The sequence below is a fragment of the Oryza glaberrima genome, chromosome 4 (genome assembly GCF_000147395.1).
Source record: "Oryza glaberrima chromosome 4, OglaRS2, whole genome shotgun sequence".
Lineage (NCBI taxonomy): Eukaryota > Viridiplantae > Streptophyta > Magnoliopsida > Poales > Poaceae > Oryza > Oryza glaberrima.
Genome location: NC_068329.1, coordinates 16,643,364 through 16,667,786, shown reverse-complemented (window position 1 = coordinate 16,667,786; position 24,423 = coordinate 16,643,364). Strand labels below are relative to the sequence as shown.

At 43.2% G+C, this 24,423-nt stretch overlaps 2 protein-coding genes and 2 pseudogenes across 2 annotated transcripts; 3 read left to right on the top strand and 1 right to left on the bottom strand.

The window, feature by feature from the left end:
• The first annotated feature begins 1,140 nt into the window (after positions 1-1,140).
• LOC127770440 (transport inhibitor response 1-like protein Os04g0395600) lies at positions 1,141-5,580 on the top strand. Its single transcript, XM_052296164.1, has 5 exons — positions 1,141-1,470; positions 1,608-2,476; positions 3,087-3,582; positions 3,684-4,503; positions 5,134-5,580. The coding sequence occupies exons 2-4, from the start codon at positions 2,025-2,027 to the stop codon at positions 4,461-4,463; spliced, it is 1,728 nt and encodes a 575-aa protein (XP_052152124.1). The 5' UTR covers positions 1,141-1,470; positions 1,608-2,024; the 3' UTR covers positions 4,464-4,503; positions 5,134-5,580.
• Positions 5,581-7,784: 2,204 nt separating this feature from the next.
• On the top strand, positions 7,785-8,767 carry LOC127770150 (protein CURLY FLAG LEAF 1-like; annotated as a pseudogene).
• An 824-nt stretch (positions 8,768-9,591) lies between these two features.
• Positions 9,592-10,653, top strand: LOC127770824 (uncharacterized; annotated as a pseudogene).
• Positions 10,654-14,473: 3,820 nt separating this feature from the next.
• Positions 14,474-15,655, bottom strand: LOC127771948 (protein CYSTEINE-RICH TRANSMEMBRANE MODULE 6-like). Its single transcript, XM_052297906.1, has 3 exons — positions 15,571-15,655; positions 14,925-15,129; positions 14,474-14,755 (listed from the first exon to the last, which is right to left on the bottom strand). Exons 1-3 carry the CDS (start codon positions 15,614-15,616, stop codon positions 14,704-14,706), a joined length of 303 nt encoding a protein of 100 aa, XP_052153866.1. The 5' UTR covers positions 15,617-15,655; the 3' UTR covers positions 14,474-14,703.
• Between the last annotated feature and the right edge of the window lie 8,768 nt (positions 15,656-24,423).

Genomic DNA, 24,423 nt, shown 5'->3' with positions numbered 1-24,423 from the left:
CTCCAAGATTGACATAAAATTCCTACTGAGCTTTGTAAACACCAACCTCTTAGTTTTCTTATTTTGGGGCAATCCAAGAAACAAATCTAAATCGATTGGTTAATATTTACTCCGTCCGAGAATAAGATAATCTAGTATAAAAATTTGATATAGGTTTACCAAACTGTTTTAGATAGGGTTACCGCCCTCCACGGTTTGGTAGTTATCACGGTAATCGCGTGGTTACAGTGAAAACCGTTCAGTTTACCGCGAGGTATACCGTGGTTTCAAAAACTAAAAAGGTTACCGTAAGGTTTTGTAAACTCTGATCACTCTGATCTGGACAGGTGAGAGTAGTATATTTCCTCCGTCCCAATATTAGTGCACCTAGGATATGACTAGGAATCTAGATAAACAACTATCAAATTTGCAGCCCTAGGATACGTCATATCTTTTTGTTGATGCATTTATATTGGGACGAAATTATGAAGCATATCTTGGCTGTGTTTAGTTCCACGTCAAAATTGGAAGTTTGAAGAAATTGGAACGATGTGACAGAAAAGTTAGAAATTGTGTGTGTAGAAAAGTTCGACATGATGGAAAAGTTAGAGGTTTGAAGAAAAAAAAGTTGGAAGTGCCCTTACTCTTTGCTAATGATCCAATCCTCCACTTCATGGTGGATTTTACAACTATAAATCCCATTTAAACTGTAAATCGTTTTACAATTACAGGTACGACTCAATACCGAATCAACGACGAACATTCTCCCTCGTCTCTACTGAACATAGTCCAACAAACATACTCCCTCACCTCTACTAAACACACATGGCACATACTCCCCCATTTAAGAAAAAAACCAATCTAGAAGGAGATTTGACACTATTTAGACAATAAACCTCGATACGAGGTTGCAGAGTATCAAATCTCCATTTTCTCACGGGCGGAGGGAGTACCCTTTGGAGGAGAGCGCATGCAGGCGGGGTGCGCGTAGCAATTGCGGTGCCTTTTTCTGACACCCTCACATCTTATCCGGAGGCGGTGGATAGGGACACATGCGCCCCCCTCCCCCCGGTCCACTCCCGGTCTGACCCAACCGCCGACCGCTCGAACCGGTCCGGACCACCATTATTACCCCGGTTCACCCTCCTCCTCCTCTTCTTCTCCAGCGAGCTCAACCATCTCGACCTCTCTCCTCTCCTCTCCACCCCCACCACCACCACTCTCCCCGCCTCCGCCTCCGCCGCCGCCGCCGCCGTCCTCCTCTTCTCGCGGTCGCTGCGTCCTCGCCTCGGGGCTCGGCCCGTGCTGCCGCCGTTACGCGTGGGCTGATTTCCTCCTCGCTTCCACGTACGCCATCTAGGAAGAGGACGGTTGCGCGCGCGGCGGCGGCGCGGCGCGTGATCTCCGCCGGGGGAGGAGGAGGAGGCGGGGGTTGATGGGTTAGATCTGGCGGTTTCCGGGCGGCGTGGATCTGAAACCGTGGTGGAGGTGGTAGGTTTTTTCGTTCGCGGATTCCTTTTTGCTGTTCTGCTCGTTTCCATTTTCTCGCAAGCGGAGATTGGAGCTGGAGCTGACGAGGTGTGGTGTTGGGTGTGGGGGTTTTTTCCTCGCTGATCTCGTGCATGCAGGTTTGGTTTCGGTTCGGGGAGGTCACCATCGTTGCTCCTCGTTTTGGCCTTGTGCCCATTTGGAGTCAGCCAGCTCGTGTGCGGGGAGGAAGCCTCTCGTCCAAAATAGGGGCATGGGTGTCGGATGCGGTAACTGCCCCCCTGTTGCTTCGCTTCCTTCCAGATCTGAAACCCATGTGAATGCTGCTCCTGCTGCTACTTTGAGATAGAGCATTGCGTGTTCTTGGATTGGTGGATGATGAGGTGAAAGTGAAGAGGGGGAGAGTGTGTTTCCTGTTTGTGAGAGATTTTTTTCTCTGAATAAACCTGGAGCCGTGGAGGAGGAAGCAGATCCCATCGTGTAGCTCCCGCGGCGGCGGCTGCGGTGGTGGTGGGGAAGAGGAAGAAGAAGGCGGTGGCGGCGGTGGCGGCGGAGCCATGACGTACTTCCCGGAGGAGGTGGTGGAGCACATCTTCAGCTTCCTGCCGGCGCAGCGCGACCGCAACACGGTCTCGCTCGTCTGCAAGGTGTGGTACGAGATCGAGAGGCTGAGCCGCCGCGGCGTCTTCGTGGGCAACTGCTACGCCGTGCGCGCCGGCCGCGTCGCCGCGCGGTTCCCCAACGTGCGGGCGCTCACGGTGAAGGGGAAGCCCCACTTCGCTGACTTCAACCTCGTGCCCCCCGACTGGGGCGGCTACGCGGCGCCGTGGATCGAGGCGGCCGCGAGGGGATGCCACGGCCTGGAGGAGCTCAGGATGAAGCGGATGGTGGTGTCCGACGAGAGCCTCGAGCTGCTGGCTCGCTCGTTCCCGCGGTTCAGGGCTCTTGTTCTTATCAGCTGCGAGGGGTTCAGCACTGACGGGCTAGCCGCCGTCGCGAGCCATTGCAAGTGAGTGCTTCAGATTCTTTTATGTTTCAATCGCTGCTGTGAGCTTGTGATATTCTTCTCTGCTTTGGCAATGTAGTTTGTAGTTGCATACTCTCTGCAGTTTAGAGTTGAATGGATCGATTTTGATCTGTTGAATTTCATACATCTTTTAGCTACAGGTTCTTGCTAATCATAGAACATAGGGGGTTAGGGGGGACCTTTGCAGTGTTTGAAGGAACAAGATGCATCTGGCATTTCTATATTCTGTTCGAACTTTGTTTTACATCGAGGCATTCATCTTCTGTGATGTTTCATTGTGTTCTTTTTTACTTGTACAGAGCAGTTCTAAATTGAAGTGCATGTGATTATTACCACTTCCATTATTGGCTTTCTTCTGTGATTGTTGTTTACTAGATGAATTGGTATTCTTGTGGCCGTTGTTCTATATTGAACCAACTGGCATGAGCTTTATTGTTGTGGCCATTTTCTTTAGACTACTTGCTAGGGATGGATGCAAATTCTGTTTAGGTTACTGAATAACTTACTGTTGCTTTGGTTTTAATTTGTTATGGTTACACTCATTTTTATGGCTTATATGCTGACACTGTTTTCTTCTCTTTCTGTTGCCTAGGCTTCTGAGGGAGTTGGATTTGCAGGAAAATGAAGTGGAGGATCGAGGGCCTAGGTGGCTTTCCTGCTTCCCTGATTCCTGCACATCACTTGTCTCATTGAATTTTGCCTGCATCAAAGGGGAGGTTAATGCTGGTTCACTGGAGAGACTTGTTAGCAGGTCCCCAAACCTGCGGAGTTTGAGGCTGAATCGATCTGTATCGGTAGATACACTTGCAAAGATACTACTGCGTACCCCTAACTTGGAGGATTTGGGGACAGGGAATTTGACAGATGACTTCCAAACTGAGTCCTACTTTAAGCTTACCAGTGCTCTGGAGAAATGCAAGATGTTGAGGAGTTTGTCTGGATTCTGGGATGCTTCTCCTGTTTGCCTGTCATTTATCTACCCCCTGTGTGCTCAACTGACAGGATTGAACTTGAGCTATGCCCCCACACTTGATGCTTCTGACCTTACAAAAATGATTAGCCGCTGTGTGAAGCTCCAACGCCTTTGGGTGAGTTCCCTTGTTGGTTTGTACTTATTCTTGTTTGTTGTTGTTGTTGTTGCCCTTTGGTAATATCAAGCAAGTAACGGTATTGAGCCTTTATATTGCAGGTACTGGATTGTATCTCGGACAAAGGCTTGCAAGTGGTGGCCTCCAGTTGCAAAGACTTGCAAGAACTCAGGGTATTTCCATCAGATTTCTACGTTGCTGGTTATTCTGCAGTGACAGAGGAGGGACTTGTTGCAGTATCCTTGGGCTGTCCAAAACTGAACTCACTACTGTACTTCTGTCACCAAATGACTAATGCTGCACTAGTTACTGTCGCCAAGAACTGTCCAAATTTCACACGTTTCAGACTTTGTATTCTTGAGCCAGGGAAGCCTGATGTTGTGACAAGCCAACCATTAGATGAAGGCTTTGGAGCTATTGTTCGTGAGTGCAAGGGATTACAACGTTTGTCAATATCTGGTCTTCTCACAGACAAAGTTTTCATGTATATTGGGAAATATGCAAAACAACTTGAGATGCTTTCTATAGCATTTGCTGGTGACAGTGATAAGGGTATGATGCATGTTATGAATGGATGCAAGAATTTAAGGAAACTGGAGATAAGAGATAGCCCGTTTGGTGATGCTGCACTCTTGGGGAATTTTGCTAGGTACGAGACAATGCGATCCCTTTGGATGTCATCTTGCAATGTCACGTTAAAGGGGTGCCAAGTCCTTGCGTCAAAGATGCCGATGCTCAATGTTGAGGTCATAAATGAGCGGGATGGTAGCAATGAAATGGAGGAAAACCATGGAGATCTGCCTAAAGTGGAGAAATTATATGTGTACCGCACAACTGCTGGGGCGAGGGATGATGCACCAAATTTTGTTAAAATCCTATAGAGCTAGCTGAGAGTAGCAAGGAATCCTCTTATTCCATAAGGTAACCCCTTTCAATACATTATTTTCAAAGTGCCTTTCTATAGTTAATGAGTTTGCCTGTTACTCTGTTAGCCTATTAATACTAGTGCTGTTTGAACTTGCATCGTTTTTTTTTGTACCTTGGCTCGTTTTGGTCACTAGATCCTTTTATTCTCATTGCATGCCCCATTGCCTCTCAACATGAAACTAGGAGTATCTGGTGGCTCTTGTAGCTCACTCTGTTCACAGATATAATTTGCTTAGCTCAGAACTGACTTTGAACGATTCATGTCAGCCTGCATTTTTTTTTTCCAAGATAAAATTAACAGTTTATCCTTAAACTTCTATACAAAATCAATTCTGCATGAGGAAGCTTCTGCTATGACAAAATCCAAAGTGTAAATTAAGGCTGATTCCTGAAAAGATTGAACTGGGTATAATAGTACTTGCAACATGATGCTTTGAGCAAACCTTTATTCTGCGTCAACCTTTATCCACTCTTTTTGTTTTCTTTCCGCCCCCGGTACAGATCGTAGCTACTCATAGCTCTAAAATTCCCCTCAATGCGATTGTTACCGTTCAGTTTGGGATAGGGGGCTTTGCCAGATGAGCATGAGCCCCCATCTAACCCCCACTCTGATTGCTCTTGCAGATGGTCGGCGGAATCTGGGAGGAGGCCGGGGCCGCGGCAACAGTGGTAAGCTCTTCAAGTGTCTCCTCCTCTCCTTTGCAGGGACAGGAAAAACCACGTTGGTGTGCCTCCCTTATCTCGGAGCATCTGGCCTGGGATCATCATCCATCATCCCCCCGTCTCGCCTTTTAGCCCGTTTGGTCATACCGACGAGGCCCTTATCCTGTTGTGCAATTCTGAGCAAGCTCAGGACCACCACCAATCCATCATGTTAGCTCGACCTTTTCTCTCTTCTTCCCTTTATTATTTTTTCTTCTTTTTTTACCTTGTGTAATATGTAGAACCCACTTCCATTTGCTTTTGACATTTGCCGCAGCGGATTGTGCTGCTGCTGGTTGTAATGCTTGTTTTCAAGCCTCCTGACCGGGACGTTTAGGGGACGATGATTAGTTTCCTTCTCTTTGCTCCTGTGAATGCAGTCAGTGCCTGGAATAATTTCTGCTTCATCTTCCATTTCTTGTTTTATTAAGTATAGAAAATATTTTTTGTCAGTTTTGCTTGATCTTCTTTTACTTACATTTCTCCTAAGCATCAATAATTGGAGCCGCAAGATAGCTGTAGTGTTGACGTGGCAGCACGTTCGGTTGGTACGTACTCGTAGTATAAAATGGAATAGTGGGTCCCATATGTCATCCTCTGTCTGGTTCGTTTGTCTTCTTCCTCCGAAGGCAGTGGCCGACAACCTGCTCATCCCCATCGCTACAGCAGTGGCCGCCGACCGTCTTGACGGCCTCATCGCGATCAATTAAAGAAAAATTAAGCAGGCCAAGCACATGAATGTAATAGAAAAATTAAGAAAAAGCGTGTTACTACTACCTAATATCTCGTGCATTTAGGGGTCAATCCTTTTGTTCTTAATAGTAGAGGGGTGGCAAATCTCTGATTTGGTTTAGGCGACTGGATTATACTTTCACGATGTTTTTTTCTTTAATACTCCCTCCGTCCTATTTTAAGTGCAACAATAAGTTTCCGCGTCCAACTTTAATCGTCCGTCTTATTTGAATTTTTTTTATAATTAGTATTTTTGTTGTTATGAGATGATAAAACATGAATAGTACTTTACTCGTGACTTTGTTTTTAAATTTTTTTCAAATAACACGGACAGTTAAAGTTGGGTGCGGAGAACCATGGCTACACTTAAAATGGGACGGATGGAGTAATAGATTTTGGTGGTGTTTGGTTGAAACCGTCGAAAGCATGTTAGGGAGAAGGCATGCCTTGGATTGACTGTGATGCCCATACAACGAATATATATGATTGATGTATGCTTGAATCAGAACTCCTTGAAATCATGGGATTATCTGGTTGAAGTACATTCTGTAGCACAAATTATCTATCCAATTGAAGCACATCGTGATGGGTCTTGGATTATTGGCTGAATTGCATCCTGATGTATCAGCATTTTGGCTTTGTGCCTTTTTAACAGAGGCAAAAAATGTGAACTATTTTTGTTGTTAAAAAAGGGTAGTCGCATCATTACTCCAGCAAGCAGCAAGAGTAGTAGCACCCTACCAAGCTGGAATCAAGGCATCATCAGACACCGGTAAGCACAACGTTAAACCCGCACGTTATCCATAGCAAACTCGTGGGCCAACTCACTTATATCCCTTGCTAGGGTTTCTAAAACGTGAGAGGGCTTAGTCCTTCAAGTCTCTAGATAAAAACTTGTGTTTGGACGCGTAGTACACATGTATGCGTGTTGAGTGGTGTGAGTGTGGTGTGATGTGCGTTTGGTGTCCTATATTGTACTTAGCTTTCTAAACCTGAAATATTTGGCAAGTAAACCATGGCAATAAACACAATTGCCACAACTCATGAATTGGTTTGATAAGAGTTGTCATGTTGTAGCGTCCGAACATATGGATAAATATTATGTGGGAGTAGAACATCATTGCTCGATAGGCAAGGTAGTGTGGTGCCTCTTGCACCATGCTCATTGGTGTGGCAAAACATTATACATCGTCAACTAATTGTTTTTAACAACTCTATTTTAAAAGCTTAATAATTTTCCAGTTGGCTCGATACTTATCAAGGACTAACACGTTAATTAGTTTTACTTTGAGTACTAGTTTGTGCAACACTTTATAAGATTTTTAGAAGTAAACCAAGATGTATAACTCATGCTCGCAAAATATCCTTCTGGCATGCGGAGCAACATTCCCTTAATCTATAACTCCTAACTAGGACACAAGTTATGTGAAACAAATCTAAAATAGCATTCAATAGCGTAATTATAGCTAAACTTAGAACAACGTTATGTTAGCATCATTTTAAAAAAAAGCATAGATCAATCGTAACCGTAACAAATAAACATATTTGTGGTTTTTTAAATGAAAAAGATACGATATAATTTTTAAAACATTGATCAATTGTAACCGCAACCAGATAAATAGATTTATAGCCTTTTTAAGATAAGAAAAGATATCATTAGTTTCTCACCATCAAATTTGCGTTACAAGATAACGTGTAAAATAAATATTTTAGCCAAGGCTCCTTGGATAATTATAGCTACAAATAATATGTAACCTATTTAGAACAAAGAAACTTGCTATAAAACCTGTTGCTTGCGCGTAGAAGTTCGTATCAACTCTCCTCACCCTTTGTGGTTCTTCATGGCTGCTATTACCTTGGAAATGGTTGCCGCCTGGCTACAACAACAGAACAGGGAAGGGCAAGCTAGCACTGGAAATGAAGAAGGGCAAGCAAACATTGGAAGCACGGGTATGCGCATGGAGGACTCTAGCTCTGAGGTGTCACTATCCTTGTTGGAGCAACCCCAGGGCAGTCAGGTCTATAAGCACATATTTTTATGGTCATCTTTGCTAGAAAGTTTATTTGCAGAGGTTTCATAAATTATTCTTTTAGGTCACCGCTTCATGATTTTATAAGTAAGCAATGTAGTAGAAACAAGATGTCTCCTCCTCCGTAGTAGTAGATATTGTGTACTTAACACTAATATTGTCGGTAGTGAGGAAAAAGTGTCATGTTTTTGTTTATGAAAAAGTGCTATACACATTTTTACGAAGTGTTGTACACATTTTTTAAAGGTATTGTGTAGCTAATGTAAATTCTTAGTTTTATGCTTGTGAACATTTTTTGGGTATCTATATTGTTGCATGTAAAACCTATATATGTATGCGGTAATGATCTCTTTCCTTGTAGGTTGGCGATGTATCACATGCCCCATGGTCACCTCTCTCAAACGTCCTCCAGTCTCTCTCCTTCCACCATGGGAACAAACGATGTAAACTACAATTGGTACAGTGAAGGCGAAGACACCTATGATAGTGATGATGAATATGATGAGTATGATAGTGATGATGAATATGATGAAGTGAGCAGTGTCAACAACGTCTACACACCCACATCTGTGCTCTCTCCCACACTTGCATTAGTTTTGGGGACAAATAGTGATGCTAGTGACAATGACAGTGATGCTACCAATAGTGACGCTAGTGCTAGTGCTCCTATCTCAAATGTTGTGGTTGGGTGCTGTACATGTATTGTGTTCATTATGGTACCTAGTCAAACCAATGTTTGCCCACGGTGTGGCGATGACAACCTTGTTCACTTCGATGGGAGTGCAAATATCTAATTTAGCCATATGTTAACTATGTCACTTGATGTTGTGACTGTGTACTTCACTTGGAATCTTTCTTACATTAAAGTTTATTGTTGTATTAGCTCCAGTAATTGAATTAGAACTTCTTGATCTAAATAAGCTATGGATAAGATGATGGAAGATTGGATGGCCTGTCAAACATTTTTACTTGGAAAGGGTTATGTGATTGCAAATAGACAACTTCAAGGATTAAACATTTCCCAGAAAGAGGACTTCTTCTACCGTAAGTTATGATGTTTTTTCGAGGGAAACTCATAAAAACAAGTTTAGAGAAGGGTTGATTATGATGCTCATAGAAAAAACTCATATGATATACGCTACAATTCACACTCTTTCATAAACTGAAATCATCAATAGTTTGGCACAAAATTTCCATTCACTCCAATCACAAACAATAGTAGTTTTAGAATATGTGTTGTTAACATAAGCTATATTGTTTCCTTAAGCACGTGTTTGGTTGCAAGGTTTTCGTGGGTTGGGTTGGGGCCATCCCATTTTTATAGGTGTTTGGTTGAAAGGCTTCATGGGTTGGGTTGGGTCCAAAAAGGAATATTCCTGCTATATGCGGGTTGGTTCCGCCTGTGGGAAAAGTGGTGGACCGCTCCGTCCCACATCCGGAGTAGCGCGTATCACGTGCTCTGCACGCAGGTGGGAGGGTAACCCTATCTCAATTGTTTCACCCCCTTCACCGTATCGCCAAAATAGACCAAGAAAAAGAGAGGGCGGCGGTGCCATCGAGAGAGAGAAAACAGATCGAGGAAAATAGAGAGGGCGGCGACGGCGGTATTGCACGTGCAATGTCGGCATCGTGCAGCAGGGCCAGCGGCGCCCGTACCATCGTCCCTTCTCGTCCTCCTTCCTCCCATCCCTCCTCTCGCCAGTCCCCCTCATCATCTCCATAGCCAGTGGCGGCGGCAGGAAAGGAAGACGGTGACAGCAGTGGCAAGAAGGAACTAGCTGCGGGAATCTACCAGCCAATCTTGTGGCTAGTGGAATTAGGACTTCATCGGGGTTCAAACAAGTCCATCTCAACGCATGTGCGAGGGCTCTCAATGAGATGTTTTGCACTACTCTCACGGGTGATCAAATTAAGAATCATTTGAAGACATGGCAAGAAAAAGTTTGCCAAGATGAATAGGCTATCATTTGAAGACATGGCAAGAAAAAGTTTGCCAAGATGAATAGGCTAAGGAAAGTGAGTACTGCTGGTTGGGATGAAGATAATTTCACTTGATGTTGAGCATTGAAATGATTATATCAAGGCATGCTTTATCGTTATTCAAAGTTATATTGGTCTTTTCAATTTTATATTGCAAGTGCATGATTTTGTAAATTTTTGTTCAATGGTAGGATCTCAAGTCTGATGCTGAGTATTTAACAAACCTCTTGTGCACTACGGTGAGATGCTTACAATATTTGGGAGCACAATGGCTATAGGAAAATTTGCAAAGGACTCAAGTTCAGTTCTTGGTACTGATGATGTTGAAATTGAAATTGAAGAGGTGAATTATGGTGTTGTCACTAATGATCTTGATGCCGAAACATCATCTACAAGCTAGCCAAAGAAGGCAAAAACAACTGAGAGTGAAGATAATGTGTTGATTAGTGCATTCACTAGCGTTGGTGACAAGCTTGCCACTGCTATAGGAAAGGCTTGTGAGCCAGACAATAAAATACCAAAAGGTTTATTTGACACCCTGAAAAGCCTTCCTAGATTAAATGAGATCCACATATCTTTCTATTATGCTCATTCGGTGGCTAACCCTCACATTGCTAGAGCTTTTGATGGACTTCCGCTTGAAAACAAGCTACATTGGGTTGGTATGTTCATTAGTGAGAAGTTTCCTGGATCACCGTAGGGTTGTTGAATGAGTTGGGTAGTTATTTTACTATTATGAACTATGTTGTTTGAACTGTAAGGCTTCAACTTTTGCTATTATGAACTGTGCTGCTTAAACTGAGGCAGAGATCTTGCTACCATGTGCAAGACTTAAATTTGCTACTATTAGTAAGACTTTAATTTGCAATTATGTGCAAGACTTGAACTCATTATGTGTGGCTTGAACTTCCTATGCATGCATTGATATATGGATTGATGTATGCTAATTATTGGTATTTTACTTTGGTGTTTGGGTTGGCTATGTGATATGAATTTTATTTTATTTCCAAATAGTTATACGAAAGTATTTTATTTTCAAATAGTGTGATATTCATGTCTAAATATTATTTTGTAATGTGTATGTTATATGAGAGGTAACCTCACCAACTAATATGAGGAGGTGACTCTATCTAGGCAGCCTACCTACATCCCTCCAACCAAACAAGGATAGGACCATTTCAACCCATCATATCCCTCGAACCAAACAGAAAACTAGGTCCGTTCCATCCCTACAACCAAACAGGCAGTAGGTCCATCCCAACCCAGAAAAATAGGAATAAACCTAACCATATCCCAACCCAGAAAAATAGGAATGAACCTAACCATCCTACCTCATTCTTAAACCAAACACATGCTAAGAAAGTATATTAATTGTTGATGTACATGTCCCATGCACCCCCCCCCGCCCCCGCGCACGCAATACACACACAGAGAGAAGGCCTTGGGATGTCCTAATCCTCCAAATTGTGAGAAATTAATGTGTAGTACTACTAGGGGTTAGATGGGTATAAGTTCAAGTGCCTTAATTTGGTTTTGGTGATTAATGACAAATCTAATAATATGAGACTAACGTTTTTATGAGCTTTTCTTTGACTAGTCTCGTTTGGATATGAAAATAAAAATGATGAGAGGTATGTATTAAACTTCACATATTCTAACTTAGTCTCTCTTGTGGATCCAAAATATAGTGTGAGCTCCGTCATTAATCTTGATTGATTATGTGCATATGTGTTCCTTTATATCCATATGTATGCACATCTTGAGGGGGAGCTTATTCTATATTTTGTTTTTTATAAGATCTCTACCTTGATTTTAAATCATCTTTCATCCCATCTCTCTATATTGTTTATATCGGGTTATTATCTATCACCAAAAAGAGAAAAGATTGAAAGATCTTGGATTAAACAATTTGTGTAATTGTTGCTTTGATGATAGATGATAAACCGATGTTTATGGGATTAACCTCTCTTTTTCATAAGTTGTTAACTAGGTTATTTCCCGATGATGAGATGTGGTAGATAGGCATTCTTTGGTGATGGACCTTAATCATGATAAGGATGAAATGCATGGAGATAAAACGATATGTACCACTTCTTATCTCCTACTTTTTGATAGGTTCATATATATAATTTCCATGTTATTGTTATATAAGTGTGAGACTAATGTTTACTCGAGTCGTATCTTATTTAGTCTCATTTACATCAAGAACATGGAGATCATGAATGTATATATTTTATGTTGGTCTACATCATTACTACATATGCCTTCTCTATGTGTATAGGATAAACCCCCATTGGTCATTCTCTAATTATGCATACACTTGCATCTCTTGTATATTTATTTGTATGCATATATTTAGAGGGGGGGGGGGCAAATCCTATACATTTATTGTGCATGTTCTAGATCCATGTTGTTCACCTAGTATTTATATCGGATCTTTGCACTTAAGGTTGCATATGAGTATATGACACTTGTGATGTTAATGAATACTCAACAAACATATCCATATCTTTCATATGCAACTGGTTGGTCATCAAGTGAAGGATGACAACCGATTTGTTGAGACTAATGTTCTCCTTTGAGATGTGAAAAGGAATAGGTCCCGCTATGTTGAGGCTAATGGATGACACCATGAGTTAATGGTCACCAAGCCAAGGACATCGCCATATTGGCAAGAATGAAATCAAGCTTGTGATGAGAAGAAAGTCTTGACAAATGATGGTAAATATCTTGGTATAAACATGGTTGAATCAAATGGTCACAAGTGTTGATCTCGACTCAAGCTTGACACCAAGATGGATGGCGCAAGGCAAAGGTATAATGTAGCTAAGAATGTTTTCTTAGTCTTTTCCCGGTCTTGGTGTTTGGTGTAGACCGGATTTGCTAGATAGGCGTCGTACTATCAAGAGGGGTCTATGAAGCGAGCTTGTGGATGATCTTGTGCCATATTAGTTCATATGCATGTAGGTGTATTTTGTGGGCTTGTCTAGCCAAGTGTGGTGAGTTTTCTCAAGTCCTAAACAAAGGGAGATGTGGGCAAATCCTATAGGTTTGGGTAGCCTCATGTGGTTATGTCCGGTGGAGTATCCTTTGGAGTGTGAGCCCTTTCTCCTTGAGAAAAGTTGTGTTTATTGGATGGATTGTTCATGGGTTGGATAGCCCTTTGAATAAGATTTCCATAAAGTCCAAGAACGCCAAATTCCGAGACCCGAGTCAAGAGATATCGTCGTTTTACTAACGGTCGGTTGAGCTGAAAAGTGACCTGCGGTCTGACCGTGGGCCTTAGGTTGGTCTGACCGGGCCTATTAGCCGGTCTGACCGACGTGGTAAGGCCGGTCTGACCGGCCCCACTGGTCTGGTTTTTGGTGGCTAGACAGAGTCGCCAGAGCCGCAACCGGTCAGACCGCGGTCTGAGCCGATGGCGGTCTGACCGAGTCGTGGACGGTCTGACCGGCCACTACACTGCGGTCAGACCGACCAGGTTGAGTGGGCTCAATGATTGCCCTGTAACGGCTAGTTTTCTAGCCGTTACAAAGTAGTCTGGTCTGACCGGCCTCACAACAGCGGTCTGACCGGCAGAGCATAGAGTTGGGGATTTCGGTTCCAACGGCTAGTTTTGATGGTTGGGGGTATATATACCCACTCCCCAGCAGCAAGGGTAAGGTTTTGGTACTCCATTGTATTATCTTGAACCCTTGCAAGAGCTTTCACACACTTGTGCACTTAGTTTATCTAGTGAGGTGTTAGAGAGTGAGTTAAGCCAATCCAAGTGCATTGCTTCATTGTTATAGCTAGTGTGGCACTTGATCATCCTCGGCAAGCATCCTAGACTTGTTACTCTTGGAGGTTGCCGCCTCCTAGACAGCTTGTGTAGGTGTTGCCCAGTGACCTCTCTGAGGAGATTGTGGAGGAGGCCCGGCACCGTTTGTGAGTGGTTTGGAGTTCACCACCTTCGGAGTGAAGGAAGAACTACCCTGAGTGATCGAGGCTTGGGTAGTCATCTCCGTGGGCCGGCTCCCGCCTTGCCCACCCCTTGACGAAGGGGGCGTGTGGTGGCTTCGTGGTTGAGCGGTGGAATTGGGCTCGCCTCAACGGGGATTAGGAAACCGGCGAGTTTCTGAACCTCGGTGAAAAATTCCTTATCTCTTGTCTCATTTATTTGTTGCATTTACATTTGTGCTATTTACATTCATAGAGACATATTTGAGCCCATATCACCTAGGTTTGCAAAACTTAACTTAGTTGCTTAGTTAACCTTGCACCTTACCTTGCCTAGCAACTTATGTTAGTTTTGTTTAAGTGCCATTAAGTTTTAAAACCGCCTATTCACCCCCTCTAGTCGGCCTCCTTGATCCTACAATGGGAAAAATCTTCGGTGTAAAACCCAGATTCGATCCTAGGGATTGCACTCAAATCGGGTTTGTAGGCTGACCTATACTAGTGCAACCACCAAGGTAATTTTGACAAGGATTATAACACAGAATATATGTTTTAGGCATATGAAATTGATAGAGCTAGACTTGTTATGACAAAAGCTTTCATAATATTATCAACTTTTTTTTTTGCAAAACAATTATGCGGTCAAACCATCAAAGTTGTGTCTAATTATTTACTTTAAAAAAAACGACATTTATTTGTGACTAGAGGGGAGTACTACATCCATATAGGCACAACAACCTAACCTTACAAATATAATCCAAGACAACTATATATCCAGCTGAAGCACATCCATTCTTGGCTGACGATGGTATCAGAAGTAGCAGCATCGCTCCAGCAAGCAGCAGCAGCAGAACCCTGCCAAGCTGCAACCAAAGGCATCATGAAGCAGCAGCTATCAGAGAGTGCCCGTCCGTTGCAACAGAATTTTTTTTTTCTTTTCCATCCCAAGAACAGATTTCGGATTTTTTTTTTAAAAAAAACATCATATGAGCCAAGTTATATATATGTCAGGTGTAGCAAGTATAAGTGTACCATCCTCTTAAGAAAGTGAGGCAGTCTGGATCATCATTGTAGCCATAGTTGTAAGGCCCATCTGATGGTGCAGATGGTTGTTGTTGTGACCAGCCACAAGAAGCTTCTTGGTTATCTTCACCAAAGTAGGTCTGATAGCCATAGCCCTCTGAAACCGGTGGTGGTGGATACACCCTTGGCTGAGGGTATGGATACAAGTTGTGCACTGAAAGAAATGTGTCAAGTTAATTAAAAAAGAAGGAAGAAAAAACTTTTAGTTTTAGGACAAAGATTTAGGAAGGGGAAAATGAGTGATTTTGGCAAGGTGGAAGCCTGATGCAGCCTCTCTACAAGTGATGGAAAGAAAAGGAGAGAGATGAATGAACAAATAATTTAGCCGAGAAATGAAAGTAACTCCAGCTAAACTTGAGAAACAATGATCTCTCCATGGAAGTTGCACTCATGAACTCTAAAAAACTGAATTTGCAATCCAAATGAACTACATGCAACAAAAAAAAAACATATTAAGTAGAGATGAGTTCCTGTGATTTATTACTCAAAGAACATAAAGCCATGCATGCAGGGAAGTGGTAATTAAGACCATGTTGCAAGAACCCCAAAGAAGAATTGATCAAGTGATGATGAAAAAAGGATCAATTAATCTTGCCTTGTGATGAATACGAGTCCCATGAGCCTTGCTTGCTGTAGTCCATTCTTTCTCTCTCTCTCTCTCTCTCTGCCTTGAGTTTTATAGAAGGATACAAGAAACAGAGTCTTGGGGCGGTTCATGACTTCAGCTACGTTCCTACCTCTAGGGGTGGGCAGAATAAGACCGAACCGAAGAACCGAACCGAAAAGACCGAGACTGAAACCAAAAAGACCGAGACCGAGAAATTCGGTTAATAATTCGGTCTCAGCTATGGAAAGACCGATTTTTTTTCGGACAATTCGGTTATTGTCTTTGGTTAACCGAATTAACCGAGAAAATTGAATTGTGGTCCAATAAACCTAGGAGGCCCAATAAACTCACTAAATTGCTAAACCCTAAAAGCCACCACTACCACTCAGTCCTCGCGTGGCCGTCAACCCCATCCATCGCGCCGCCTCCGCCTCCGATCCATCCCCATCGCGTGTCGCGCCGCGGGCATCCACAGCGTCGGCGCCGCCTCCGGCCAGCCCGCCTCCATCGCGGCCCCGACGAGCACCGCCGTCCGCCTCCGCCGCGGCCCGACGAGCGCCGCCTCCAGCCATCCCGTCTCCGCCGCGGCCCCGACAATCACCGCCGTCCGCCTCGCGCCTCCTCCAGCCGGCCGCCGCGACCTCGACAAGCGCCGCCGTCCGCCTTGCGCCTCCTCCAGCCGGCTGCCGCGACCCCGACGAGTGCCGCCGTCCGCCTCGCGCCGCCTCCAGCCGGCCGCCGCGGCCCCGACGAGCGCCGCCGTCCGCATCGGCGCTGCCTCCAGCTAGGCCGCCTCCGCCACGGCCCCGACGAGCGCCGCCGTCCGCGGCGCGCCTGGCGTGCAGGTGCAGCGGCGTGGCCTTCTCCAGTGCTTGCCGCCGAGCCGGCGAACTTCTCCAGTGATTTCGGTCAGACCGAGACCGAAAAAACCGAGACCGAATTTGCCGGTCCTGAGTTTTTTCAGATGAAATTTGGTTCTGAGTTTTCAATGACCAAAATGACCGAAAAACCGAAGAACGAGACCGAATTTTTCGATCAGACCGAACGTCCACCCCTACCTACCTCTCCTATTCCCCTTCTTTGTTCTCTCTAGATCTCTCTCCTGAGAAGAAAGGTGATTGTTTTCCTTTTGTTCCTATCCAAACTGTGCAGTATTGTAGTGCTTCTTGTGCCTATCTGCAATGCACTGAAACAAGGGAAAATTAAGAGAATAGGGCAAATAAGCTGACATGAACGAAAGAACATGGCAAACTGCATGTCTAGACATAGCAAGTTTTGTCAGATAAACATTTATTCCCAAACGCTTCCATCCAAACTTTGTATTAGTTTGGGAATTGGCAGTAGGCTTGTTCTCATACAATGGTTACGTTGCTACTAGATGCTAATTTGTAACAGTCATGTAAAATCCTCTCCGAAATTTAGTTTTTAGATAACGATCTTCAAAATTCTTGCTTTCAAACTGAAGTGGAAATCAGTTACATGCATGCATGACTTGTGTTACTGAATCCGCTTCTTTTGCCTGAAGCTGTAAAAACTCATTTTGACATCAGATACCTGGAGATGTAACAATTCATCAGATACCTGGAGGCTCCAGCATGCTGATCGTGACGATATTTACGGAGCCTGCCGGCGCCGGCGATCATGCCAGGTGTGTGCAGGGCTCCAAATTTCCATAATTCCACAAGCTTAATATACATAATATGCAAATTTTGCTAAAAGGTATGATTTTTTTTTTTACATAATTCAATAGAATCTGCATTTGCTTCAAAGAAGCTACAAGAACTTATTATAGAGTTGTTCGTTCAATCAAGTGCAACATAACATAACAAAAAGTAGCAACGAGGAACTATCTAGTGGGGCATGGAGCAACTATATCTAGCGGACGTAGAGCGGGGATGGCTGCCGGCTGGATGGGCAAGGTTGTGACTCGTGTGAAGTGTGACGTGTGAAGCACCACGGCCATATATACTGCTCTCTCTCTCTCTCTCTCTCTCCTAAAATATAAATATTTTTTTTACTCTGACACGGTCTACGAGATGCTACTTTAACCAACAATATCTGTAAGAGTTGCATATTATGATAGTTTGCTTAATGATAAATCTACTAACATAAATTTTACATGATTGATCATTTTTATTTTTTATATTATTAATAGTCAAAGTTAAAAATATTTGACTTATCATTATATTAAAAATATTTATATTTTGGACGGAGGAAGTACTCTTGGAGTCCAGCAAACACCATATATACTACTCTTCAAGGCCGGCGGACAGGGATATAATTGGCCATAAGGCCTGAGGCACAATGGCCCGGCCCATGGCACAGGATTTTGGACCGGCCCAAGTACGGCCCGATCGCTGTTGGGCCCGTGTCAGCACGGCCTGGCTATTGGGCTGTGCCTGGGCCTATGGCTTGACATGGTGGGCCGACCCGACACAGCACGAACTTCAAGGAGATGAAATAGACTTATTTTCAACCACATGTAAGACAGGGCACAAAGATTAGGGAGGACAGATTAGGGCACAAAGATATATTTTTTTCTTTTTTATACACTAGTTATACATATGACAAAATGTGAGATAGCCACTTGTAGAGAAAATGAGGCATAAGTGCACCAGTAACCAAGCGACAGTAATACTGGTGGGTATAGATTTTTCTACTTTGGAAGACTATTTTTTTTGGGGGGGCACAAGAAAACTAAAAAAACGTGTTACTATACCCTACCAATACTGGTTTAAGCAACGAATTGCCCGTCATCCACTCTAGAATTTAAATATTTTAAGCTCAAAAGGGGTTTAAAAAAACCTTCTACTATATTGTTTATACCACTTCTTCCGAGCTATTTGCAAAATTTATTTCTTAAAATTTTAAATCTATATAATATAATCCACTCGATAATTTAAAACGGAGCCTTTCTTTGACCAGGTGGTATTCCAACAAAATTGCAACATTTCAAGGGAAGCCGAAATGAATCGGTAACGAGGAATAACCTTCGTATTACGCTAGTCACAAGTCCTGCGACCGTCGGTCTACGATCACTGCCGGACGGGGCACCCGACGGCGACGAACGTGTGAACCTTTGACAAAAATTCCAGTCACTACTCATCACTAGCGCGGTCGACTAATAATTTTGGGGCACTCGATGACCTTTAATGATTGCACCTTATATTTTACTTTAAATTTTCTATGAAATAAACAACTCTATAGAGATTAAGAATGAAAACTAGCTAAAGCTTCAACCTTTTGGATTCCTTTGAGTTTATATATTTTATTCGATTCCTACATTTTTCTACAGTTTATTTAAGGCTGTGTTCGGGAACCCTCGCTCCCTGGCACGCAAAACAAAGCAGCTTTTAGCGCGTGATTAATTAAGTTTAAGCTAATTTTTTTTAAAAAATGGATCAATATGATTTTTTTAAGCAACTTTTGTATAGAAACCTTTTGCAAAAAACATACCGTTTAGCATTTTAAAAAGCGTGCGCGCGGAAAACGAGAGTGGGGAGTTGAGAACCTTGCTAAAGAACGCAGCATAAACAACTACTTCTGTATTTTTATTGTATTTTACAATATTATGTTCTAAAATACTTTATTTTATTTTATATTCCTTCTAAAATACTTTATTTTATATTCCTAATATTCAAGAAGCTTAACACCCTGAAAATTCGACCGACAAAAATCTAAACTCTAAAAAAATATGAGCCTTCAAAAACTTTTTTTAAAATTAATTGCATCATGTCGATCTTGTTCGCCTATTTTATTTGGATTTGATTTCGAAGTTCATTAATTGTGAGTAAAGAATAGTTAATTAGGAATAAACCCTAAAAACAAATTGGTAAAATAAATGTAATTTAAAATAAAGATTAGGTGTGGATAGAAATAAATAAAATATTATCGCAACCATATTTGGATCAATTGAATTTAAATGCGATGGAATAAGAATTAACCCTAATTAAAAATTCAAATAAATTATATAAAAATAAAATATGAGTACAATTAATCTAGAGTGGATCCATTGGTTGGAATAATACACATATTGAGTAAACTTCATTTATGCAAGATTTAGAAATTATAGAATCAAATTTATATGGGAAATAAACTAAAATCGGGATAAATAGGAAAATACACTGTTCATTATGGCGTAGGTGTTCGATGCGGTCCCTAGCCTTCCCCCTCCTCTCCCACCTCTGCGCCCGCGCCTTGAGCCCCGCGTCGCCCCCGCCCGTCGCGTCGCCGCCCCGCGCCGTCGCCATCGCCATCGCCGCTGCTGCGCCGCGCGCCGTCGCGTCGCCTCGCGCCCCGCACCCCTGCCCCGCCGCGTGCCCGTCCCATCGCCGCGCCGCTGTCGCCGTCGCCATCCCATCGTGCGCTGTCGCCGCGTCTCGAGCCCACGCCGTCGCCGTCGTGTCGCCATCGCCGCGCGCCGTGCCCCGCGCCGCGCCGCGCCGTCCCGTCGAGCCCCGCGCCACCCGTCGCGTCGCCCGTCTCGAGCCCCGCACCGCTGCCCGTCGCATCGCCGCTCTGAGCCCCGCGCCTCCATCGCGTCGCCGCCCGCGCGTCACCGTCGTCCCGAACCCCGTACGCCGCCGTCGCGTCACCCCCCCTTCACCGTCCCCCCTCTCTTTCTTTCCTCCTCTCCCCTATAAAAACCCCGGCCCCTTCCCCTTCTCCACCCCACTCCATTCCCTCCTCCTCTCCCTCTCCCCCTTCTCCACGTGCCGCCGCCGTCGTGCCGCCGCGCCGCCGCCTTCGAAGCCGCCACGTCGTCGCCCCGGAGCCGCCGCACCATGCGTCGCCGCCTTGCGCCGCCGTCGCCGCCGCCGCCGTCGGTAAGCCGCCGCCCCCCCTCCGTGCGCGCTGTCGCCACCGTCGCCTCGGGTAGGGAGAGAGATAGAGCCAAGAGAGGGAGAGGAAGGGAGAAGCCAAGGGAGAGGAAGAAGAAAGAAAGAAGGAGAGAAACCGGGAGGGAGAGAAAGAGAAGGAAAAAGAAAAGAAAAGAGAAAAAGAGAAGGAAAAAGAAAAGAAAAGAGAAAAAGAGAAAGAAAAGAAAAGAAGAGAGACAAAAAGAAAGAGAGGAAAATAGAAAAGAAGAAAAGGTGAAAATAGAGAGGAATTAGGGGAGAGATTAAGAGGATTTAGGAAATAAAAATGGTCGGGATTAGTCATAGATTATTTTTGGAAATTCCTAGAGAGTAATAGTATTTCGATCGAAATTCTGGGTTAATTATAGAAATATGTTTCTTGATCGGATTAGATTAAAATTGGTAGTAATTTAGATGTAATTAATAACTAAACAATTAAATGAATTCTTATAGACTATTATAGATTTTTTTTGGGTAATCTCTATAAGTAATCGATTCACAGTAGAAATTCGGATTTAATCACTAGGAATTTTAGACGTATATTATATTTAATCGTTTAGTCATAGACTAAATTAAATCGTATAATATTATAAGATAATTTTAGGATTCCGTCCGATATTTAGCCCGCGATAGAAAATTCTAACCTATTATATGGATATAATGCTCGGGTAGATTAAATTAAAAACTTATGATAACAAAATATTTATACCCGCAAAATAGTTTAGGATATATAAATCGAAATTGGGTTTGACCTAATTCGCAAATAGTAAAGTTAATATAAAAGAATCGACTTTCGCATTCGACTTCCATTTGGATTTACTTGGATTTTTATTTGAATTCTAACCGGATTCAAATCAATTTTCGCACGTAACTATAGAGCCCAAGGGAGTTGCGGATCCAAGTGAAGGCCAAGACCCGCAAGACTTTGAGCAAGGCAAGTCATCACTATTCCTTGAACATATTGATCCCAATTGCGAAATTATTTTGTTTACAAATAAAATTGCATGCAATGATGAACATCTCACTTGTGATTATGCCATGCCTTGATTATTGTTTACCTTTAAATCTTTGTAACCATGTTTACGTATGAGTCCCTAGTCAATTATGACAACTGCTTAGAAATGCTATTCTAGAATCATGCATACTCATATTTATCAAATGCTAAATGCTTGGACAATTACCTTTGGGAAGGTAATTGAGATGCGGCATGTGGAGACATGAGCGCCACATTGCCATGAAATTGATGACATGATTTGTGAAAGGAAAATAAAGTGAAAACAACTGTTTTCGACTAGGGCGGACGGTAGATTTGGGTGGTATCTGGAAAAGGCTAGTACCGTCCCCGGTCAATTAAGGACTGAGCCATGAAGTTAAGCATGAAACGACCTCCGTACAACCGTACTTCTTGAATGGGTATAGACCTAGCGGATTAGATAGCCAAGCGAAGGCAGTATCCCTGCATAGATGGTTCACCCCTGAGCGAGGCAGGTGCGCTATGGTGGGACAGCCGTTGAGGTAGGGCCGAGAGGCGTGCCCTACATCGGTGTCGCCATTGGTAGGACTGCCATGAGTGTGTGTGAGAGAGAACTTAACTTGAACCATAATTTAATATGTGTGTGAGACTTCTCTTTCCCGGGAGCGCCAAAACTCCTCTCACTGCTAGAAACATGGACGCCTAGAGTGCATGAGGATTTAAGTTCATGGAGCGAGTACTGCCAATGTGAGGTTATCGAAAAGCTTTGCTGTGACGCGTCTTATGTGTTGGGACGAGGCTCATGTGTTGGGCAGTTGCGGAGTGCGGGTAAAGTGTACATCTACTGCAGTGTGAGTAAACCAAATCTATTCGAATAGCCGTGCTCGCGGTTATTGAGCACCGGGACATGTATTACACTTGGCTAGACTCTAAATTCTTAACTTGTGTGGGATGGGTTATTGCATGATGATTTCTATGCTGATGGAGCCACTTCCTGAGAGGCGGGAAGGTGGACGTCCTCAGAAAACCATGACGACTCAATGGCGGGAAGCTATCCTTGAGATCACAATGGATGGTAGACAGAACCGTCATTGTTTAATATGAACACTGGTACTAAAATTTGATCAGAATGTGCTAGGTCTTAGGCTTGTGAAAAGAATTATAAAACTTGCTTTGTGCAAAAGAACCATAGCCATCCTTTGAATACCCCTGTCATATGCACTGTTGCTATGGTGGCTTGCTGAGTACGGTTGGTACTCACCCTTGCAATATACAAATTTAATCAGAGGCCGGAGATGAAGCTTCGAAGGATCCCTATGCCTATTACCAGGAGGGTGATGAAGACGATGGCGCTCTGTAGGTCTTAGTTACGGTCGTTGCCTGTGGCAATGGCGTGCCGCTGCCTTAACTCCGCTGCCTTACCTACTTCTGTTTTTTGAATGTATTCCGGACCGCACGATCCGATGATTTAAGACTGCGCCTGCGGGCTTATGATGTAATAATTCGTACTAGACTCTCGTGTATGTGCACTTGGTATTTCAGCTATGAATTCGTGTGTACCAAACTACTTGATCCATGGAAATGGTACTGTTTACACGATTGATTCCTGTTATAAAAACGGGGGTCCACATATAAGGGGTAAGCCATAGGGCATCTACAATGTGGAAATAGGAGAGGGTATTAAGCTCATATGGCCTACTTATACATTTGTAAGAGTGGTCCTTATAGCAATCCTTTGGTTGAGGTAGCCATATGCATAAGGACCTCGCACAAAGAATAAAAAAAATCTACTCTTCTCTCTCCCAGCTGCTACTTTATCTCTCTCCTAATTTAGTTGATTGCTGCCTACTTTTTTATTTGCTAGTGGGCACCACATAATGCTTCATCCACTGTGAAAACAAAAATAGCTAATGTCTACTGACATTGGGCTCACCCATAAAGACTACTTCACCCATATACATTTCTTATGCCTGGATGAAAAAAATAGGTTAGCTATAAGGATGAAAAAAATAAAGATAACCTTAGCTAACCTATTATTACTATATATGTTAAAGCTAACATATATACTCCCTCATTCCCAAATTGATTATCATATATGTTTATGCACCAAGACTAAAGCCGTGTTTAGTTCTGAAAGTGCATCTAGGACCCCTCAATTGTTTTGGTGTTAATGACAACACAATTAGAGGTTCACTAATGCTTTTTGTTAAGATGAATGCAAGGATAAAAAGGAGTGGAACTTGAGTTTAAAAACATTGCGGCATCTTGTGGTAATCGTCTTTCTAAACCATGTATATCTTGTGTTCTTGAGTATTAGGATGACATACTATTAAGAAGGATACCACATGCATATAATTGGTAGAACACTAGTGCTCAAGATCCTTTATTTGAAGTGTTCTTGTTTTATTCCTGTCAGACTATCCGATTTTGATCAGACCATACGATGCTCAGACTATCCGAAATTTCACAAAACTTTATTCTTTGTCTTTGGTCTGAGTATTGTCTAAAAAATATCAGACTATCCGATATAAGGTCGGATTGTCTGATACATCGGACTATCTGAAATTTCTCAGAACTTCACTCTCTGTTTTGAATTGTTTTTATTCCTCTTGAGTGATTTTCAAATCAGATTATCCGATGTGATCAGAGTATCCGATGACCTAGAGACTCCGAAATTCAATGGAACTTGAGTCTTTGTGAGAGGATGAATTCTTGCTTCAAAAATAACGGAATATCCGATACGACATCGGACTATCCGATCGATCGGATTGTCCAAAATTCTCCAGAATTTCGTTCTCTGTCTCTTGCTTGCTTGGGGGTCAAAAACATCGGACTATCCGATGTCACCTCAGAAAGTCCGAGGTGGGATGAAAAGATTCTCTCCCAATGGCCACATTTTGGGATTTATAAATACCCTCCACCTAACCCTTTTCTAGGGTTACCCAACTCATTCATTCTCATTCACTTTGGGTTGAGCTTGGTGTTAAGGTGCTTTGGATCTTTGAGCTC

Excerpts from the sequence above, each read along its gene's own strand:
- LOC127770440 (XM_052296164.1), top strand. The coding sequence starts at position 2,025 with ATGACGTACTTCCCGGAGGAGGTGGTGGAGCACATCTTCAGCTTCCTG. Across the intron at positions 2,477-3,086 it reads GCCGTCGCGAGCCATTGCAA|GCTTCTGAGGGAGTTGGATT; the intron begins GTGAGTGCTTCA and ends TCTGTTGCCTAG. Across the intron at positions 3,583-3,683 it reads TGAAGCTCCAACGCCTTTGG|GTACTGGATTGTATCTCGGA; the intron begins GTGAGTTCCCTT and ends TTTATATTGCAG.
- LOC127771948 (XM_052297906.1), bottom strand. The coding sequence starts at position 15,616 with ATGGACTACAGCAAGCAAGGCTCATGGGACTCGTATTCATCACAAG. Across the intron at positions 15,130-15,570 it reads GGACTCGTATTCATCACAAG|TGCACAACTTGTATCCATAC; the intron begins GCAAGATTAATT and ends CATTTCTTTCAG. Across the intron at positions 14,756-14,924 it reads CTCACTTTCTTAAGAGGATG|CTTGGCAGGGTTCTGCTGCT; the intron begins GTACACTTATAC and ends CTTTGGTTGCAG.